The sequence below is a fragment of the Triturus cristatus genome, chromosome 10 (genome assembly GCF_964204655.1).
Source record: "Triturus cristatus chromosome 10, aTriCri1.1, whole genome shotgun sequence".
Taxonomy (NCBI): Eukaryota; Metazoa; Chordata; class Amphibia; order Caudata; family Salamandridae; genus Triturus; species Triturus cristatus.
The window spans coordinates 1,060,045,057-1,060,061,820 of NC_140593.1; the positions used below are offsets into that span (position 1 = coordinate 1,060,045,057).

Consider the following 16,764-nt stretch of genomic DNA (forward strand, 5'->3'; position numbering starts at 1 on the left):
ACACACATTTTTTAGCACTGATTGTACAACATTACAAAATCACCAAATCGCCCAATCGTTTTATTTTTCCAGTGCAACTTCTGTCCCTTTTCTCTAACATTAAAACCTGAAAGTTAAATCTAAGTAGCTGCCATATTTCTCAGTCCTAGACATCCTCTGACAGATATCAAGTGGAAGAGAGGCACAATTCAAGTAGTTACTTTATTTGGGACACAACGCAGGAGTACATGACTCACACAAACACTGTAACATGTGCCTCTTTTCTACTTCAAATGGGACTGATTATATCTAGGAGGGAGAAAGATGTTTGTTGCCAAGCTTTAACCTTCAGCTACTGAAGATGGAAAAAAATGGCTAAGTTACACTGGGAAAAAAATTAAATTACTCTGGGCCTGATTACGATCTCGGCGAATTGAATACTCTGCCACAAACGTGACAGATATCCCTTCCGCCCTATTACAATTACATTACATCCATGGAACCAGTGGTGCAGCAGCTAGGGGGCCGAATGTGCGAGTGGGTGGTGGGGTGCTGCCCCACTGCAGCAGGAAAGAGCGGGGGGGGGGAGGGGGAATGCCGCCATCCCCAAAACTCATGCAGCCTGTGGAGGACCCACCCCCGTTGCTACGCCACTGTATGGAACTTGTAATTTCGCCGGACGGAATATCCATCCCGTTTGTGACGAAGTCTTCCATCCACCAAGATCGTACTCTGGCCCTCTGCAATTCGGGTATTTTGTTTTGAGGCACATTCAACGTCTAAGACAAGATGTGATACAACACTTCCCCTTTAAAATTAACTAGTCACCGCAAACTTTATGACTGGTTGGATTTGTTTTTTCTAGAGCCCAATACGAAGTCAGGTGGTGCTAGACAGAGGACTAACGGGACACAGTGGAGGACACAAAACTGGGACACTGACCACAGCACAAGGACCAGTCCAGGGGTGCAGGAGGAGGCTAGGGCATGGAGTGGGGGGTTGAAAAATAGATTCATGTAGCTAACTCTAGGGCAAAGACAAAGTCTTACCAGCAGGATCTTGATTCTTCTTGTTCACTGTCCGACAGCAGAAAAGGAAAGAAAAATAGAGAGCTCCATTCTATTTGCCATTTTTATCTGAAAGCATTCATCCATTTTTATCTCAGTATGCCTCAGCACTATTCCCCCGGCAGCACATAATAAATAAGCAGATACAGCGCATAAAGCTTTGCGGTTTCACTCATGCCAAACTAAAAGGCTGGAAGGCTTGCACATTTAAGCAAAGACTGATACCAGTGACAAAAGGGTAGAACTTCAACAGCAGTATATTGAGTGCTACAAAACCTCTAAATGTCAAGACTAAATGCTGCTTATGGAGCTTGGTAGCTTTTTTCCCCAATGTGGACAAGAATGAATTCAGTGACAGTCCTGCTAATGGGAAAACAGATTATCTGGAAGATACTTGGGTTTTTCTTACCGAACAATCACGCGGAAAGAAAGCATTGTCGATGAAAGCCTACGGAGGTGACATGTCTGACCACCCTTGTTTCTTAGGCAGACACACGGAATACATTATGATGCTATCACACTACCTGAAGGCGATGTACGCCTCAGAGGAAATTATCCTTTGGCCGGGACAAAGGCTTCTTAGAACTTCAAACTGATCTTTAGACTTAGCCTTGGAATGTCACATTACTGACTGACAGAAAAGTCATTACCTGCTGCTATTAAGCATTCGCGAATTATGCAGACTGGTCCAAAAGCTAACATATGCCGTCAATACCAGAACGGAGAATGACAGCTTTTCATTAGGTCTTTCCAGCGACTCCCAGATGGAAGTTTTGGAGGTACATTGCGGGGGACAGCCAGATATTATTTGTGCACGCGAAACAGCAATGCGCCTTATTCCACTTATCTATGTAGTGCTCAAGAACTAAAGTAGATTGTGAAGAAGTTCATATGAGTATCGATGGATGGATGGTGAGCTGTATCTCTGAATATATTTGAACTGAGTTGTATCGTAGAGTCCAATTTCCTGTTTCATGTCCTGCAGACAGGTTGAATGTAGTTGATTGGTCAGTGTGCTTGAGGTGATTGGATGCATTCTGAGCACTCACAATGTTGAGTTAGAGATCAGACATTGGAGTCTAAAAAAGGGATTGGTGGTTGTAAGCCAGCTCTCAAAAGTTGCTTATAGACATTCCGACTAAAGCACAATGCTCTTTCTTGGGGCAAGGGAGCTCAGATTAAGCACATGGGGCCTCATGTAGGTGGGCTTGCATTTACCACTTCATAAATACCGAATCATACCGAATCGGTATTTATGAAGTGGTAAATTCTATGTAGGTAATGAGTCGGTAATTATTACCGATTCGCTAAAATTCGGTAATTACCGAATCGGTATTTACCGATTCGGTAATGAGGCATACCTTCCCATTGATGGGAAGGTATGCCTCATTACCGAATCGGTAAATACCGATTCGGTAATGGGGGGAACACATGCAAGGGTGGCAGGGTGTCACATTGACACCCTGTTGCACCCCTGAATCGGCCATGTGTGCACATGTGGCACACATACATGCCCTAAGGGCATGTATGTCTGCCACATTGCACACTTGTAGGCGCTATGAAATGCATTTCCACATCCATTCATTATTTACCACCAACTATTAGTTGGTGGTAAATACCGACTCATAACAACACCCACACACTCCCCCTACATCTCATTTCTGTATTCGGAATTTACCAAATCGGTAAAATTACCGATTCGGTAATTATTACCGATTCGGTAAATTCCGAATACAGAAATTGTCCCCCTACATACCAAAAGCCTAAATACCGGTCGGTAACGGTATAATTACCGAAAATCGGCCGTTACCGACCGGTATTTGGCTACCTACATGAGGCCCAGAGTCTTTAAAGAATCGGGGGTTCCATGTTATCTGCGTCGTAGTTGCGAAGGAGGTACTTCTTGTTGCTTGAACCAAGCTTGGGCAAACGTCAAAGCATAGTTGTTCAATTCGGTCCTGTTGGCTGGTAGTGTGTTTCTAGTTGTACATTTAAAGTGTAAGCAATGTCAACTGAAATGCATTTGATTGTGAAGCAAGTTCGGGCGGCTTTACTTAGTAATGGGAAGGAGAGGGGACAAGTCTAGAGAGAAGATGTCACCTGAAGTTCTCAAACAGGCATTGGAAAGTCTTTATTGCCCCTTCGATTTGTATGCATTGTCCAATGGGAAGATTCTGTATAGTTAACACCCCACTGACTCCCACCTCATGTTCAATAATTGCATGGCTCTCCACAAACATTCAACTGGCATAGAAGACCTGCAGGTTGTTAATGAGCCTCACATTTTCAACATTTCATCTTCACAACTATTATTTTCCTGTATGCTTTCCTCTGAAGGACGCTAGGACCACATGACACAATGTTAACTTTATTCTAGTGCCATTGTGCTTTTCCTTTCTATACTGGTACCCAGCTGGAAGTTTGGACCTCCTCTGTGCTTTCTCGCAATAGGTCATCTAACTTGGCAGTCTGGTTTCTTTGCACTGCTTGTCTCTGACTGGACGTTGGCAGGCACTCAACTTGGTATCATCCCTGAATGATGGGTGGCAGACTTCCTCAACATATAAAATGGCTGTCCCTGTCCAATCATGATCGGGTACACCAAAAGTGCACCGTTGGACAGCCTGTCTATGCTACCCGCCCATGCCCCATCTATGCCACCCGCCCATGCCATGCTCTATAACAGTGGACTCAGCTGCCAATGTCCGACAAACGAAAAAAAAATACTAAAGAAGAAATTATACATCTTTTGTACTCAATTACTCCTCAACTGAGGAATCTATTTGCAACTTAAAAAGGAAAACTTTTAAAACATAACATCCCTCTGTATTCTGTAAAATTATCCTTGTTAGCACATTGTAACTTACATTAACAATAGTACATAAAACTATGTGGATGAATGCTCATTCAGCAGAGAAAAGTAGGTTCCTTGTCCAGGACTTCTGAGCACATAAAAACATAGTTTTAAATGATAGCAGTCTTATAGAAGACTGTAACCTAACTCTTAAAGTTGTGGTTCTGCCCAAATGTAAAACCATGTATCTAAACTGTATATATTCTGTGAATTGCAGGAAATGAAGATCGGGGTTGGTGGGTATTTGCTATTTCATCAACATCTACTATTTCATCAACATCTACCCGTAAACGTCAGCGCAAGCAATGAGCAAATAAGTCCTGAATATATGGATGTCCTGATTAAAGACCTGATTACATGTTTGGCGGATGGGACTCCGTTACCGAGGTGACAGATATCTCGTCCGCTGTATTACAAGTTCCATAGGATATAATGGAAATGTAATATGGCAGACGCGATATCCGTCATGTTTGTGACGAAGTTACCCTGTCCTCCCACATTAGTAATCAGACCCTAACAGGCATACACATCAAAAGAAAAAACGGTCGCAAACGGGCGGATTCTCAGAATCGGCCCCTTTGCGACCGGTATTTTTGCAGTTGGGATGCATCATCCCAAATGCAAAAATCGCAATTTAAGTAATCTCTAAATTGCGATTACTTAAATTGTGATTGCATTTAAGGAATCGCACATTGAGATTCCTTAAATGCAATGCATTAAAGTAAACAAATTAGCGATTTCGCTAATAGGGGGCGCAAATTACCATGAAGTTGAACTTCATGGTAATTTGCAAAAACTTTGAAAAATGCACTATAGTGCATTGTTCAAAGTTCCATTTTACACACACACATGCCCCAGGGCATGTGTGTGTGCAAGATGTACTCATATGCAGATTTCAGGGGTGCAACAGGGTGTCTTTTCGACACCCTGGCACCCTTGAAATTGCATTCTCAATTTGCGATTCTCTAATTGAGAATCGTAAATTGAGAATGTCTTCCCAGTCATTCCTATGGGCACCATAGGAATGAATGGGGAGGTATTCCTTAACTGCGACTCACAATTTGCGAGTCGAACTTAAGGAATGTTTAGAAATCGCTATTTTAAAGCAATTTCTACATGCATAGGCTTTTGCGATTCCTTAATTGGATTCCTTAACAATTGCAATTAAGAAATCGCACTATAGTGCATTGTTCAAAGTTCCATTTTACACACACACATGCCCTAGGGCATGTGTGTGTGCAAGATGTACTCATATGCAGATTTCAGGGGTGCAACAGGGTGTCTTTTTGACACCCTGGCACCCTTGAAATTGCATTCTCAATTTGCGATTCTTTAATTGAGAATCGTAAATTGAGAATGTCTTCCCAGTCATTCCTATGGGGCCCATAGGAATGAATGGGGAGGTATTCCTTAATTGTGACTCACAATTTGCGAGTCGAACTTAAGGAATGTTTAGAAATCGCTATTTTAAAGCAATTTCTACATGCATAGGCTTTTGCGATTCCTTAATTGGATCCCTTAACAATTGCAATTAAGAAATCGCAAAAGCCAACATTGATGCATGTGCCTGATAGTCTCACATTACAATAATTGTATTGTATTGTAATTGCACTTATATAGCGCTTACTACCCCTGACGAGGCGTCAAAGCACTTTTTCGGCGAGTAGCACGCTACTCCGGAACCCATAAAGGATTAGTGTTATTTATTATTTATTTATTTAAAACATTTATATAGCGCAACTGTCACCTGGCAGGTATCCTGGCGCTGAGAGATCACTCCTAAGATGAAGAGAGAATGAAAAGAGACGGGAGACTAGGGAGGGGTTGTGAGGGATTTAGGGGAAGAGCCAAGTTTTAATCCGCTTTCTGAATGGTAGGAGTTGTGAAATTTGGCGGATGTCGACCGGCAAACTATTCCAGTGTTTAGCGGCGGCCACTCTGAAGGATCTTCCCCCAGTCCTTACCTTGTTGAATCTGGGTACTCTCACAAGGCAGGCTGAGGCGGATCGGAGAGTTCTGGTGGGGATGTACCAGGAAAACATTTTTTGTAGGGATCTGGGGCCAGTTCCGTGTAGTGCTTTGAAGACAAGGCAGAGTGCTTTAAAGGCTATTCGCTGCTTCAAAGGGAGCCAGTGTAGCTCGGCTCAGGCTGCTGTGGCCGAGGATCTCCTGGTCCATCCGAGGGCTAGTTTGGCTGCGGCCGACTGGACTCTTTGGAGTCTGTCCAGTAGCACAGCTGGGGACTCGAGCAGAAGTGCATTGCAATAGTCAAGGCGACTAAGGATAGTGCACCTGACTATTAGTGCTCGAGCCTGTGCGGGGAGTAGTGGCATGATTTTGCGTAAAGAACGCAGTAGGGCCGAGCAGGTGGAGACTGTTTTGGTTACCTGCGTTTCCATGCTGAGTTTGTTGTTTAGAATAACACCCAGATTGCGGACACTAGTGACCGGCTGTGGTTTTTCTGGGGTTTCCGGGGACCAGAATTCCGTGGGGAATAGGCGAGGAATCCGGCTCCCAGTGCAGAACAGTACCTCGGTCTTGGAGGAATTGAATTGCAGGGAATTATTGTGCAGCCAGCCGGCTGTGTCTCTTAAGCAGTAGTGGAACGATTCCATGGGAATTGAGTCTTCCCCCTCCCAGGAGAGGATAAGCTGGGTGTCGTCCGCGTAGTTTATAGTTTTCAGTCTGTGGGATTTAATCAGGGTGATTAGTGGTTTCAGATAAACGTTAAAAAGGATCGGGCTGATGGACGAACCCTGGGGCACCCCGTGAGGTACTGGGGAAAAGGCGGATTGAAAAGGGGGGAGGGACACCGCCTGCTTCCTATCTCGCAGGTATGAGTGGAACCAGAGCAAGGCGGTGCCGTCGACCCCTGCCTCTCTGAGCCTCTTTAGCAGAATTACATGGTTGACCGTATGGAATGCGGCAGACGGGTCCAATAAGATCAAGGCCACTGCGTGGCCCCTGTCTGCACGCATACGAAGTTCTTCCATGGCTGTAAGCACAGCCGTTTCGGTACCATGGGCTGGGCGAAATCCGAATGGGAAGTCGTGCAGAATGTGATTCTGCTCTAGATGTGTCGATAGACAGGAGCTAACCCAGCGTTCCACAACTTTCGCCGGAAAGGGTAGGAGCGATATAGGCCGACAGTTAGATAGACACTCGGGGTTCAATGAGGGTTTCTTTAGCAGCGGGGTGATGAGTGCTTGCTTCCAGGGGGTAGGGACAAATCCACAACACAGGGATTGGTTGCAGATCCTACGGAGGGTGCGGAAGAGTTCAGTTCCACACGCTTTCCATGTTTTTGGTGGCAACGGGTCGAGGGGGGACCCAGAGGTGATTCCGTGTGCCATTCTCTCGAAGTCTGCTTCCGAGATAGGGGGGAGAGTCTGCAGACATTCCCTGGGTAAGAGTCCTGGGCTCAAAGGATCGAGGTAAGTCGTGGCTGCCCCAGGGGGGATTGGGATTATCTTGCGAAGGGGGAATGGCAAGATTGTGGATGATGGTCTCAATTTTGTCCTTAAAGAACTGTGCGAGATTATCACAGAGGGTCTGTGTGGGGGGGATGTTTTTTTTTGACACAGTCGGGGTGGATAAGGTTGTCGAGGATCTGGAAGATGCTTTTGGAGCTATTTGCGGCATTGACTATGGTGGAGCAGTAGTAGGTGGATTTGCTCTCAGCGATGGTAGATTTATATTCCAGGAGCTTGTTTTTCCAGATAATTTTGTTTGTGTCGCAATAGCCTTGTCTCCACTTCCTCTCAGCCTGTTTACAGGCTAATATGAGGGTTTTCAGGGAGTCATTATACCATGGGGCAGATGCTCTGCCTTTAGGTTTGCATCTTTTTAATGGAGCTATGGAGTCCGTAGTGGATAATATCCTCGTGCAGAAGGCTCTGTAGTTGTCTTCAACCGAGTTGATAGGGGAGAAGCTATCTTCCACGTTAAAAACGGCGATGGTAGAACTCAGTTTTTCCAGAGCCTTCCAGTCTCTGTACATAAATTCTGGTAGGGCGCTATGATTCGGCGTTCTAGTTTTTGTGCTGGTAATGTAGAATTCAATAAGAGCGTGATCTGTCCAGCTCATGGGCAGAATGTCGTTCAGATGTATTAGTTCAGAACTGGAAAAGATGAGGTCAAGTCGATGACCTGCTGAGTGGGTAGGTTGCTTAACCAATTGGTAGAGTCCCACGCTTTCGCAAGAGAGCAGGAGGTTTTCTAGACCAGTGTCTAGACTACCGTTTGGCCAGAGGTTGAAGTCCCCTAGGATGATTAGTTTATTGTGAGAGGTTGCCATGTTCGTAAGGGTGGTAAGTAGCGCTTGCTGTTGTTGGGAGGTGAAAATCCCTGGAGGACGGTAGCAGATAATTGCCGTAAAAATACCTCCGGAGTGGCAGTTTATGGAGAGGCCGAGGATCTCGGTCCCGGGGACTGAGTCCATGTCTATGGTGTTAATGTGCCAGGAGGCTCTGTAGATAATACCTACTCCACCACCACGGCCTTTGGGTCTGGGAAGGTGCAAAATTTTAAAGTCCTGAGGGCATGCCCATGCTAATTCAATGTCACAATCTGTGTGAGTCCACGTTTCGGTTAAGAAAAGGACATCCAGGTGATGAGATTCGACGAGGAGATGAATTTCGTTAGCATGCTTTGGCAGTGATCTGACATTCAGAAGGCCTCCCAGGAGCAGACCCTTATATGCGAAGTCATGCAGTGGAAAGGCGGAGTCAGCAAAGATGGGCTGACCTCCGTGTGCGAATTCTCGCATGTTGAGCAGGGTTTCACGGGTATAGCGTGGGGTTTGCGAGCAGATTTGAACAGAGTTGTCTGCGCTAGTCGCGTTCTCGTCGCGGACGAGCGCAGACGAGCTTGCCTTAAGCGCGCCTTCGGCGCGCCATCGTCGCGCCCGCTGCGCTCGTCCGCTGCGCTTCCGGCATGGATTCATGCTTTATAGTGGGTGCTCTGGGCGTCGGAGGGGGGGGTGTGGCCAACAGAGGTGGGCGTGGCTCGTGGCTCCCTCGAGCAGGCAATGGCGGCAGAAGCGAGCGTTTGGCCGGAAAACAGCGATTAGATCTGCTGCTCGGCGCGGTTTGAGGTAGGTGCCAGGGGTTGGTGCAATAGTGCAGCAGTTTTTAAAATCACAATGTACAATGTTAAAACAAAGATTTTCCATAGCGCGGCTCCCGGCTTTTCGCCTTAGGAGTGTCTCAGTAAATAGTGCAGCGCTAGCGATCAGCGCGCTCTATTTGTACCTGTGAGGGGGGGCGTGGCCAACAGAGGTGGGCGTGGCTCGTGGCTCCCTCGAGCAGGCAATGGCGGCAGAAGCGAGCTCGTGGCTCCCTCGAGCAGGCAATGGCGGCAGAAGCGAGCGTTTGGCCGGAAAACAGCGATTAGATCTGCTGCTCGGCGTGGTTTGAGGTAGGTGCCAGGGGTTGGTGCAATAGTGCAGCAGTTTTTAAAATCACAATGTACAATGTTAAAACAAAGATTTTCCATAGCGCGGCTCCCGGCTTTTCGCCTCAGGAGTGTCTCAGTAAATAGTGCAGCGCTAGCGATCAGCGCGCTCTATTTTTACCTGTGAGGGGGGGCGTGGCCAACAGAGGTGGGCGTGGCTCGTGGCTCCCTCGAGCAGGCAATGGCGGTAGAAGCGAGCGTTTGGCCGGAAAACAGCGATTAGATCTGCTGCTCGGCGTGGTTTGAGGTAGGTGCCAGGGGTTGGTGCAATAGTGCAGCAGTTTTTAAAATCACAATGTACAATGTACAATGTTAAAACAAAGATTTTCTATAGCGCGGCTCCCGGCTTTTCGCCTCAGGAGTGTCTCAGTAAATAGTGTTGAATTAGTATAATGAAATATGAAAGTAATTTGAGTGGTGGCTAGGTTAGTCAGTTATTTGGATTCAAAAGGATAGCAGAGGGATAAAAGAGGGAAAAAAGTTTTGGATTTATATTGCACTTGTTACCCCTGATGGGGTATTGAAGCGCTTTTTTGACGAGTAGCACACCACTTCTGAACCCATAAAGGATTAGTGATGATTAGTATAGTGAAATATGAAAGTAATTTGAGTGGTTGATATTAGTCAGTTATTTGGATTGAGAAGGATAGTGGAGGGATAGAAGAGGGAAAAAGGTTTGCATTTATATAGAGCTTGTAACTCCTGACGGGGAGTTGAAGCGCTTTTACGGTGAGTAGCACTGTTAGAATCCGGGTTCTCTGGTTGGCACAGGTAGGTACCTGGGACAAGCAGGGAACCTTTCCTCTAGTCAGGGTAAGCGGTTACACTCCTAAAATAACCCCTGCTCACCCTCTAGGTAGCTTGGCGCGAGCAGACAAGGCTTATCTCAGAGCGTTATAGGTTAAGCATTTGTGAACACATACAGTAACAAAGTGACAACACTACAAATGGACACCACACAGGTTTTATATTAAAAATAAGGATTCTCTATATAGAGTTACCACAAGACCATTAAACGACAAAAATACACAATACTGTTACTTTAGATGGTAGAAGTTTGCTTAGTTCTCTTAAGTTCTTAAATGCGACACTTTAAGTCAATGTACCTTAGATGCGACACGCAGGGCAACGAAAGTGTTGCAACGATGCTGATGCGATGAAGTTTTTGGTGCAAAGAAATAAAGACGTGAAGATCTTCCAGATGCGTTACGCTTCTCCGATGTTGCGAGAAGACTCGACTCGATGCGTCAGCTGCAGCGGCGTCACCCTTTACGCGATGCGACAACAGCGGCCTTGGCAGCGGCACTCTTCCCCGACGTTTGCGAGACGCTTCCGCTCGTTGCGATGTTGCAGCGGCGACACACCTTTACACGATGCAACGACAGCAGCTCCGACGGCGGCACGATTCTCCGTGGATGCGAGGCGCTTTTCTTGATGCGGTGCAATGCGACAGCTACGATGGCGACACGCTTCTTCCTCGATGCGAGACTCTTCTCTTGATGCGGTGCGATGCGTCAGCTACGATGGCGACAGGCTTCTTCGGCGTTGCAAGACACTTCCTGGACGATGCGAGACGCTTCCGCTCGATGCGATGCTGCTGCGGCGACACCCTTTACGTGATGCGACGTCAGCAGTTCCGACGGCGGCACGCTTCTCCTTCTTGAGTCGCGCTTCCATCCCCTTACGACACACAGTTCCTCAGAAGGCCCAACAACAGCAGCAGGCACTTCCAAAGAACTCTGGGGAGCTGGTGGGTGAAGTCCACTGGTCCTGGGACTTCGTTCAGGGGGCAAGCTCAGCACAAGCCCTTGGAGATCTTTTGAAGCACAAGTTGAAATAAAGTCTTTGTAGTCTTTCTCCTCTCCTTTCAGCAGCAAGGCAACCACTGCAGGCCAATCCCCCAGGTCAGGGACAGTACTCCTCCCTACAGCTTTCCCGGTTCCTTCTCCTCCGGCAGAGGTTCTTCTTGTCAAGCAGGATCTAATTTCTTGGGAGCAGGGTCCCAATACTTATACCCCTAATTCCTTTGTTCCTCTGGGGTAGAGGGGCTTTTGCCCAGTCCAAACCAGTTCTTGAGCACTTTGTTGACATGACTCTGCCTTTCTATTCAGGGTGCAGGGCAGAGACATCAGCCTCTCCACAGGAGGTGGAGCCAGCATTGTGGTGGCAGAGCACAGCCCTATTCAGAGCCCAGGTGCACTCCTCCCACCCATCTGGATGTCAATCTCTCTATTCATCACCAGGCTACCTAGCCCTGCCCCTCTGGGTTTCCCCAGCCCTGTCACTCACACAAACCAGACAGGCAGATACACATCATAGCAGAGGTGGGCTGAAATGGTTAGGCAAGCAAATACCAACTTTCTAAAAGTGGTATTTGCAAACACAGAATATTAAAATAAACTTTACTAAAAGATGTATTTTATTATTCTGAGTTCAGGCATACTAAACTCGATTTTCTACCATGTTCCCTGGGTCTGTTAGGATCATAGGATGTAACAATTCTAACAGCCCATTCTGGCCTATGGGAACAGGTAGCCTTGCACTAGTGAAAAACGAAAATGGCTGTAATTCACTATTAAGACATGCCGCACACATCAGGGCTTGTCCTATCTTATGCTTACAATGCACCCTGCCCTTGGGCCTACCATAGGGGTGACTTATATGAAGTTAAGGGAAGGTTTAGGGACTGGGAAGTGGGTGCACTTGCCCAGTCAGCATGACAGTACCAGACTGCACGCAGGTTCTGCAATGGCAGACCTTAGACACATTTTAATAGGCCGCTTCTGTGGGTGGCACAACCAGTGCTGCAAGCCCACCAGCGGCATCTGTATTTAGACGCCCTGGCACTCCTGGTGCACTTTACTGGGGTCTGATAGTAAACCAAATAAGCCAATCATGGAATCCAACCAACATACACATTTTACATAGGGAGCACTTGCACTGTGGCACTGGTTGGCAGTGGCGCAGTGCTCTGAGCGGCCGACACCATAAAAACTCATGAGGCACAGCCACAAAAAGTGAAAGGGAGACTCACGCCAAGGTGCCAGGTCTAACAAGCACACTACTCCGGAACCCATTACATTATTAGTGGTGAATTAGTTTAGTGAAATATGATGCAGCACTATATCCAAGCATGTGTAAACACAAAGGCAACACAAACAAGTTACTTGCCGTTGTTAATGCTTTTTCTTTCTGGGGGATAAAATATCTGCCTATGGATTCCTCACCCGAACCACCCCAATGTGCAGCATTCCACAGAATCTTTTCTACATAGCTCTCCCACGTCGACGAGACGTCACAATGTATCGGCTGCGCACAAGACTCCACATTACGTCGTCGGAGCCACAAGTTGTTTCTTACAACATACCCCCACAGGGAACTTAGACTTCTCCTCTTTGACAGACTATGTTGAAACTTTATCAATCCAAACCTAATCTCTTATATTTCTCGAAGATCTATGCCTCTGGCTTGACAAGCCGTAACGTTGAGCCATTAAAGGTTTCCTAGATGACAGGGCTTTCTTAATTTTGTATGTTCTCAGTAATGCTACCACTGATACAGCGGAGCGATGGCTACAACCTCCTTTCGACACTAAGGAGCAAGTAAAATTGAGCTTCCTCCTGAAGTTGAGTGGAACAAACCACGTCTTATTCTATATTTCACCCTTGAAAGGCATTAAAGGCAGATACATTCAAGCTTTATTTTCATGACTAGAAATCAGTTTCATGTGATAATTCACCCCAAGAAAGCATTTTGTAGTTAGAAGCTTTGAAATCTAATATCCGCCTTATGTATAGTTTAAAGGGGGTAATAAATCTGAATAATCTTCAAACTCTCGTAATAAATAATGTTGGTTGTGTCCAAACCAAAATTACTCAAAGACAACTCCCTTAAGAACCTGTAACAAATAATTCTTTAGTGATCTTCAAATTCTAAAAGTGAAAGCGCTGAAGGTAGAACAGACCTGGGCCACCTAAAAACTGTTCTTATCAAGAACAGCTCACAGAAGTCGACTAAAGAATAGTATGTAGCTGTGAGAAATTGGGTTGTTAGTTGACCGGGGTGGACGACCTGGTCAAAGAGCAACCACAATCCTTGTCAGGGTAAAGCACAAGCAAACCCAAGATTAACCTGTGCCCAACCTCCTAGAAGCTTGGCACAGAGCAGTAAGGCTTAAGTTAAGGCAATGTGTAAAGCATTTGTGCAACACTTCAAACAGTATAACAGTGAAAACACCACACAAAAAGGATCCCACACCTAGTTAGAAAAATAGAGCAGAAATGAATAAATAAAACTGGACCAAAAGCGAATCAGTAGAGCTGGAGTTATGAAGTTTTAAATATTTTAGCAAAAATAGCGCCAAAAAGCACAAAGTACCAACTCGTAATATCTGGTCTTGCCTGACCAGTTCAAAGTAACACTTTCAGGCTGACCACGACACAGTGCAGGTCAGATACAGTCATCAGGTTAGGCCCACTCAAGTTTACCTTCTCAGGTCTGTGCCAAGAGTCCCATTCGCATTGAAGAGAGCAGCAAGAAAAAGAGAGAGCATCAGAGGAGGCTGTCGGTGTAGCACGAAGAGCCGGCAGGCGTTCCGGGAGGGTGTTGCTGGACCCTCACTTTTGTGGTCCCTGTGAGTGGTTGTGTTGAGACAGGACAAAGCCTATTCAAGTGTAAGTAGGGCATGGCCATGCTTCTCCCTCCCATCCTGCCAGTGATGGTCTATGCAGTCACATCTAAGCTCCCCAGTGTGTGTGACTGCCTAGGAGGAATACACAAAGCCCATCTGTCAACTACACAGAGTCATCTTTCTAAAAGTGTCATTTTTAAAACTTTCATTTAAAATTCAATGTCACCATAAGTTAGAATTTTAAATTACAATTCTAGAGACACCAAACATGAACTGATTGTCTGTTCCCATTTGGAAATTACACTTTTAAAATTTAATTAGGTAACTCCAGTGTTATCCAGTGGGTGAGGTAAGGACATACAGTAGCGAAAAAACAAATGTAAGAGTTTTTAACTATCAGGGCATGTAAAACGTAAACGACATGTCCTACTTTTTAAATACATTGCACCCTGCCCTCAGGGCTATCCAGTGCCTAACCTATGGGTGACTTTTGCCCAGCAGCAACTAGCCCGTGCATTTACTTAACCACGAAAATGCGTGGTTAAGGTAAATGCGTGGTTATGGCAAGCGTAATAGCTCTTGCATTGTCGGAACACGCATGGCTCTGCCCGCAGTTTTCCCGACTTTCTTTTGGTTGCTCACCTACAGTTTAAAACAGCACTGCACAGATCATCCTTGACCTGTGAAAATCTGACAATGTCTCTCCTGCCTTAGCTGAGCTTCACTGAACTCCTGCCGCAAAGCGAGTGGCATTTAAGTCCCTATGCATAATACAACGATGTGAGTCAGGGAATTTTATTGATCTAGTCCCTCTTTTCAGTAAAACACTCTACTCTCTGGACCAAAGAAACAGGGACTTTTAAAATGTTATGGAAACGAGAGCCAGGTATACTTTCCTACCACCTAACAAGGTCACCGAGTGCGCTGGTAAGTTACGGTCAAGTGAAGCTGCCCTCCAGGACCATTCTTTACAGATGGAAAAAGCAGAAAAGAGGGAAAACAACATCAGGGTCAACTCATACTACACGATTTTTAGTAAAACATTTGAAACTATGGTCTTTTACTGGAAAAAAATCAGCTGATCATAAACCCAATGTTAAACTGTGCATCGCGCACAGTAGAGTAAAATGCGCACATTTTACGGAGGGACATATGGTGGTGCAAGCATACTTCTTATATGTCCAACAAAGAGATCTGAAATGCATTAAGCATTGGCAATGCTAATAATTATGGCTTACAGATGAAGCTGTCTCTTTAGTCACTGATGAATTTAGGCACTCACTAAGCCATCTTAAATGCCTCTGCCACTCATCCTTGCACTAATACATCCTTTCATTTACCCACTGGCTCATTCTTGCTTTCACTCACTTACCTGTCCTCAATAAAACAGACACTCTAACTCAAAAAACATATGCACAAAAAGGCAACAAATGCATTACAAGTACTCTTTCAGGGGAAGCACACAACTTCTGTCCAAACAAAATCTGTACTCAAATTATTCAATGTTTGGGCGTTAACAAAACACCCCTCTGTAGTCCTTATGAAAGCTCCTTTTTATGATCACATACGTCCGGTGACAACTGCAGTGCTCCTAGACAGAAAAAAAAAGAGTGGACTACTCTGGTCAAATGCAATGTGAAAAATATGGCTAAACCTCCATCGTTGCAGTGGCGGCTCCTACGCTAAGGCGGAGGAGCATCGGCCCACTGCTTTTGAGCAGTGAAAAATGAAAAATAAAATGATAATAACAAAGGTTATTATATATTTTTTATCCTCACTTCCTGTAGCTGACCTGAGGGCGGGCCATCCATTGCAACATATCGACACAGCCGCAGGAAGGAGGAAGAGTGGTGGCACTGCTTCAAGTGTGCATAATTGTTTCGCCGGCCGTCTAAGGCTGGCCAAACCATTTTGCACACTTAGATCCCTCCACCCGAGCTGTGCTTTACAGCCGGGTGGAGAACAAGCAGAGCATCGTAATCCCTTAATGAGCACCTAGCTAGGGCGCTCTCACCCCTCACGATGCTGCTCTCATGCTGGGTATTAACAGTGTCTGCATTGCCGTAGAGGACCCTGTGGCACGCCGGGAGTCGAGCAGAGGCCAGAACAGCACCGACACTGGAGAATGCAGGTAAGTGTTATTTTTTAAAATCTTTTTCCCGCACTCCCACCCCATGCTGCCCAGCCATGCGCTGCCCCACCACTTAAATGCCACAGCCGCCAATGCATCGTAGACCAAGATTTAACCACAGGTTATTGTGAACAAAAAACACACAGGATAGAAGACAACCATATCAGTAAAAGGAGCAAGTGACCTTCAATCAAGTCCTGCAAAAGCTTATGCAAAACCAAAAGCTCAGAAAGCACCCAAAAGAGACATCTGTACAACCAGGGAGTCATAATATGGAGGTTCTGAGTTCGAAATGATGCTCATGATTGGAAAATTGGAGAGAGAAACATTTTGCTTTAATGATGACTATTTAACATAAACATGTATAGCTGTTAAGTGCGAAGGATTTTACTGCAGGTGTCCTCTTTGTGCTCCTTTCAATGAAAGCAAGTTCTTGCAGAGTGAGTCACTGCGTTGAATCATGGATGGGCAATGATAAAATTGCTGATGTCAACATAAATGCAGCAAAGTCACTGGTGTGTCCTTCAGGCAGATTTGAACGTAGGAACAGGTGGGTAAAAAGCAGAAGTAGGCATGTTCTTTTGTAGCGTTCCTGGAACTTAGAATATAAAATGCAAATGCGACCATCTTTAAATGCTCTACGGAGTGC

At 45.7% G+C, this 16,764-nt stretch overlaps 1 protein-coding gene across 2 annotated transcripts in view; it reads right to left on the minus strand.

The window, feature by feature from the left end:
- SDK1 (sidekick cell adhesion molecule 1) overlaps positions 1 to 16,764 on the minus strand; it is a 2,285,003-nt gene that overhangs the window by 1,092,663 nt on the left and 1,175,576 nt on the right. Inside the window, exon 6 of one of the 2 annotated variants that reach the window (XM_085629197.1) lies at positions 1,029 to 1,055. The exons of the other annotated variant lie outside the window; for it this stretch is intronic. Within the exon in view, the coding sequence (XP_085485323.1) occupies positions 1,029 to 1,055 (27 nt within the window). The remainder of the gene's footprint in view (positions 1 to 1,028; positions 1,056 to 16,764) is intronic. 2 annotated transcript variants of the gene reach the window in all.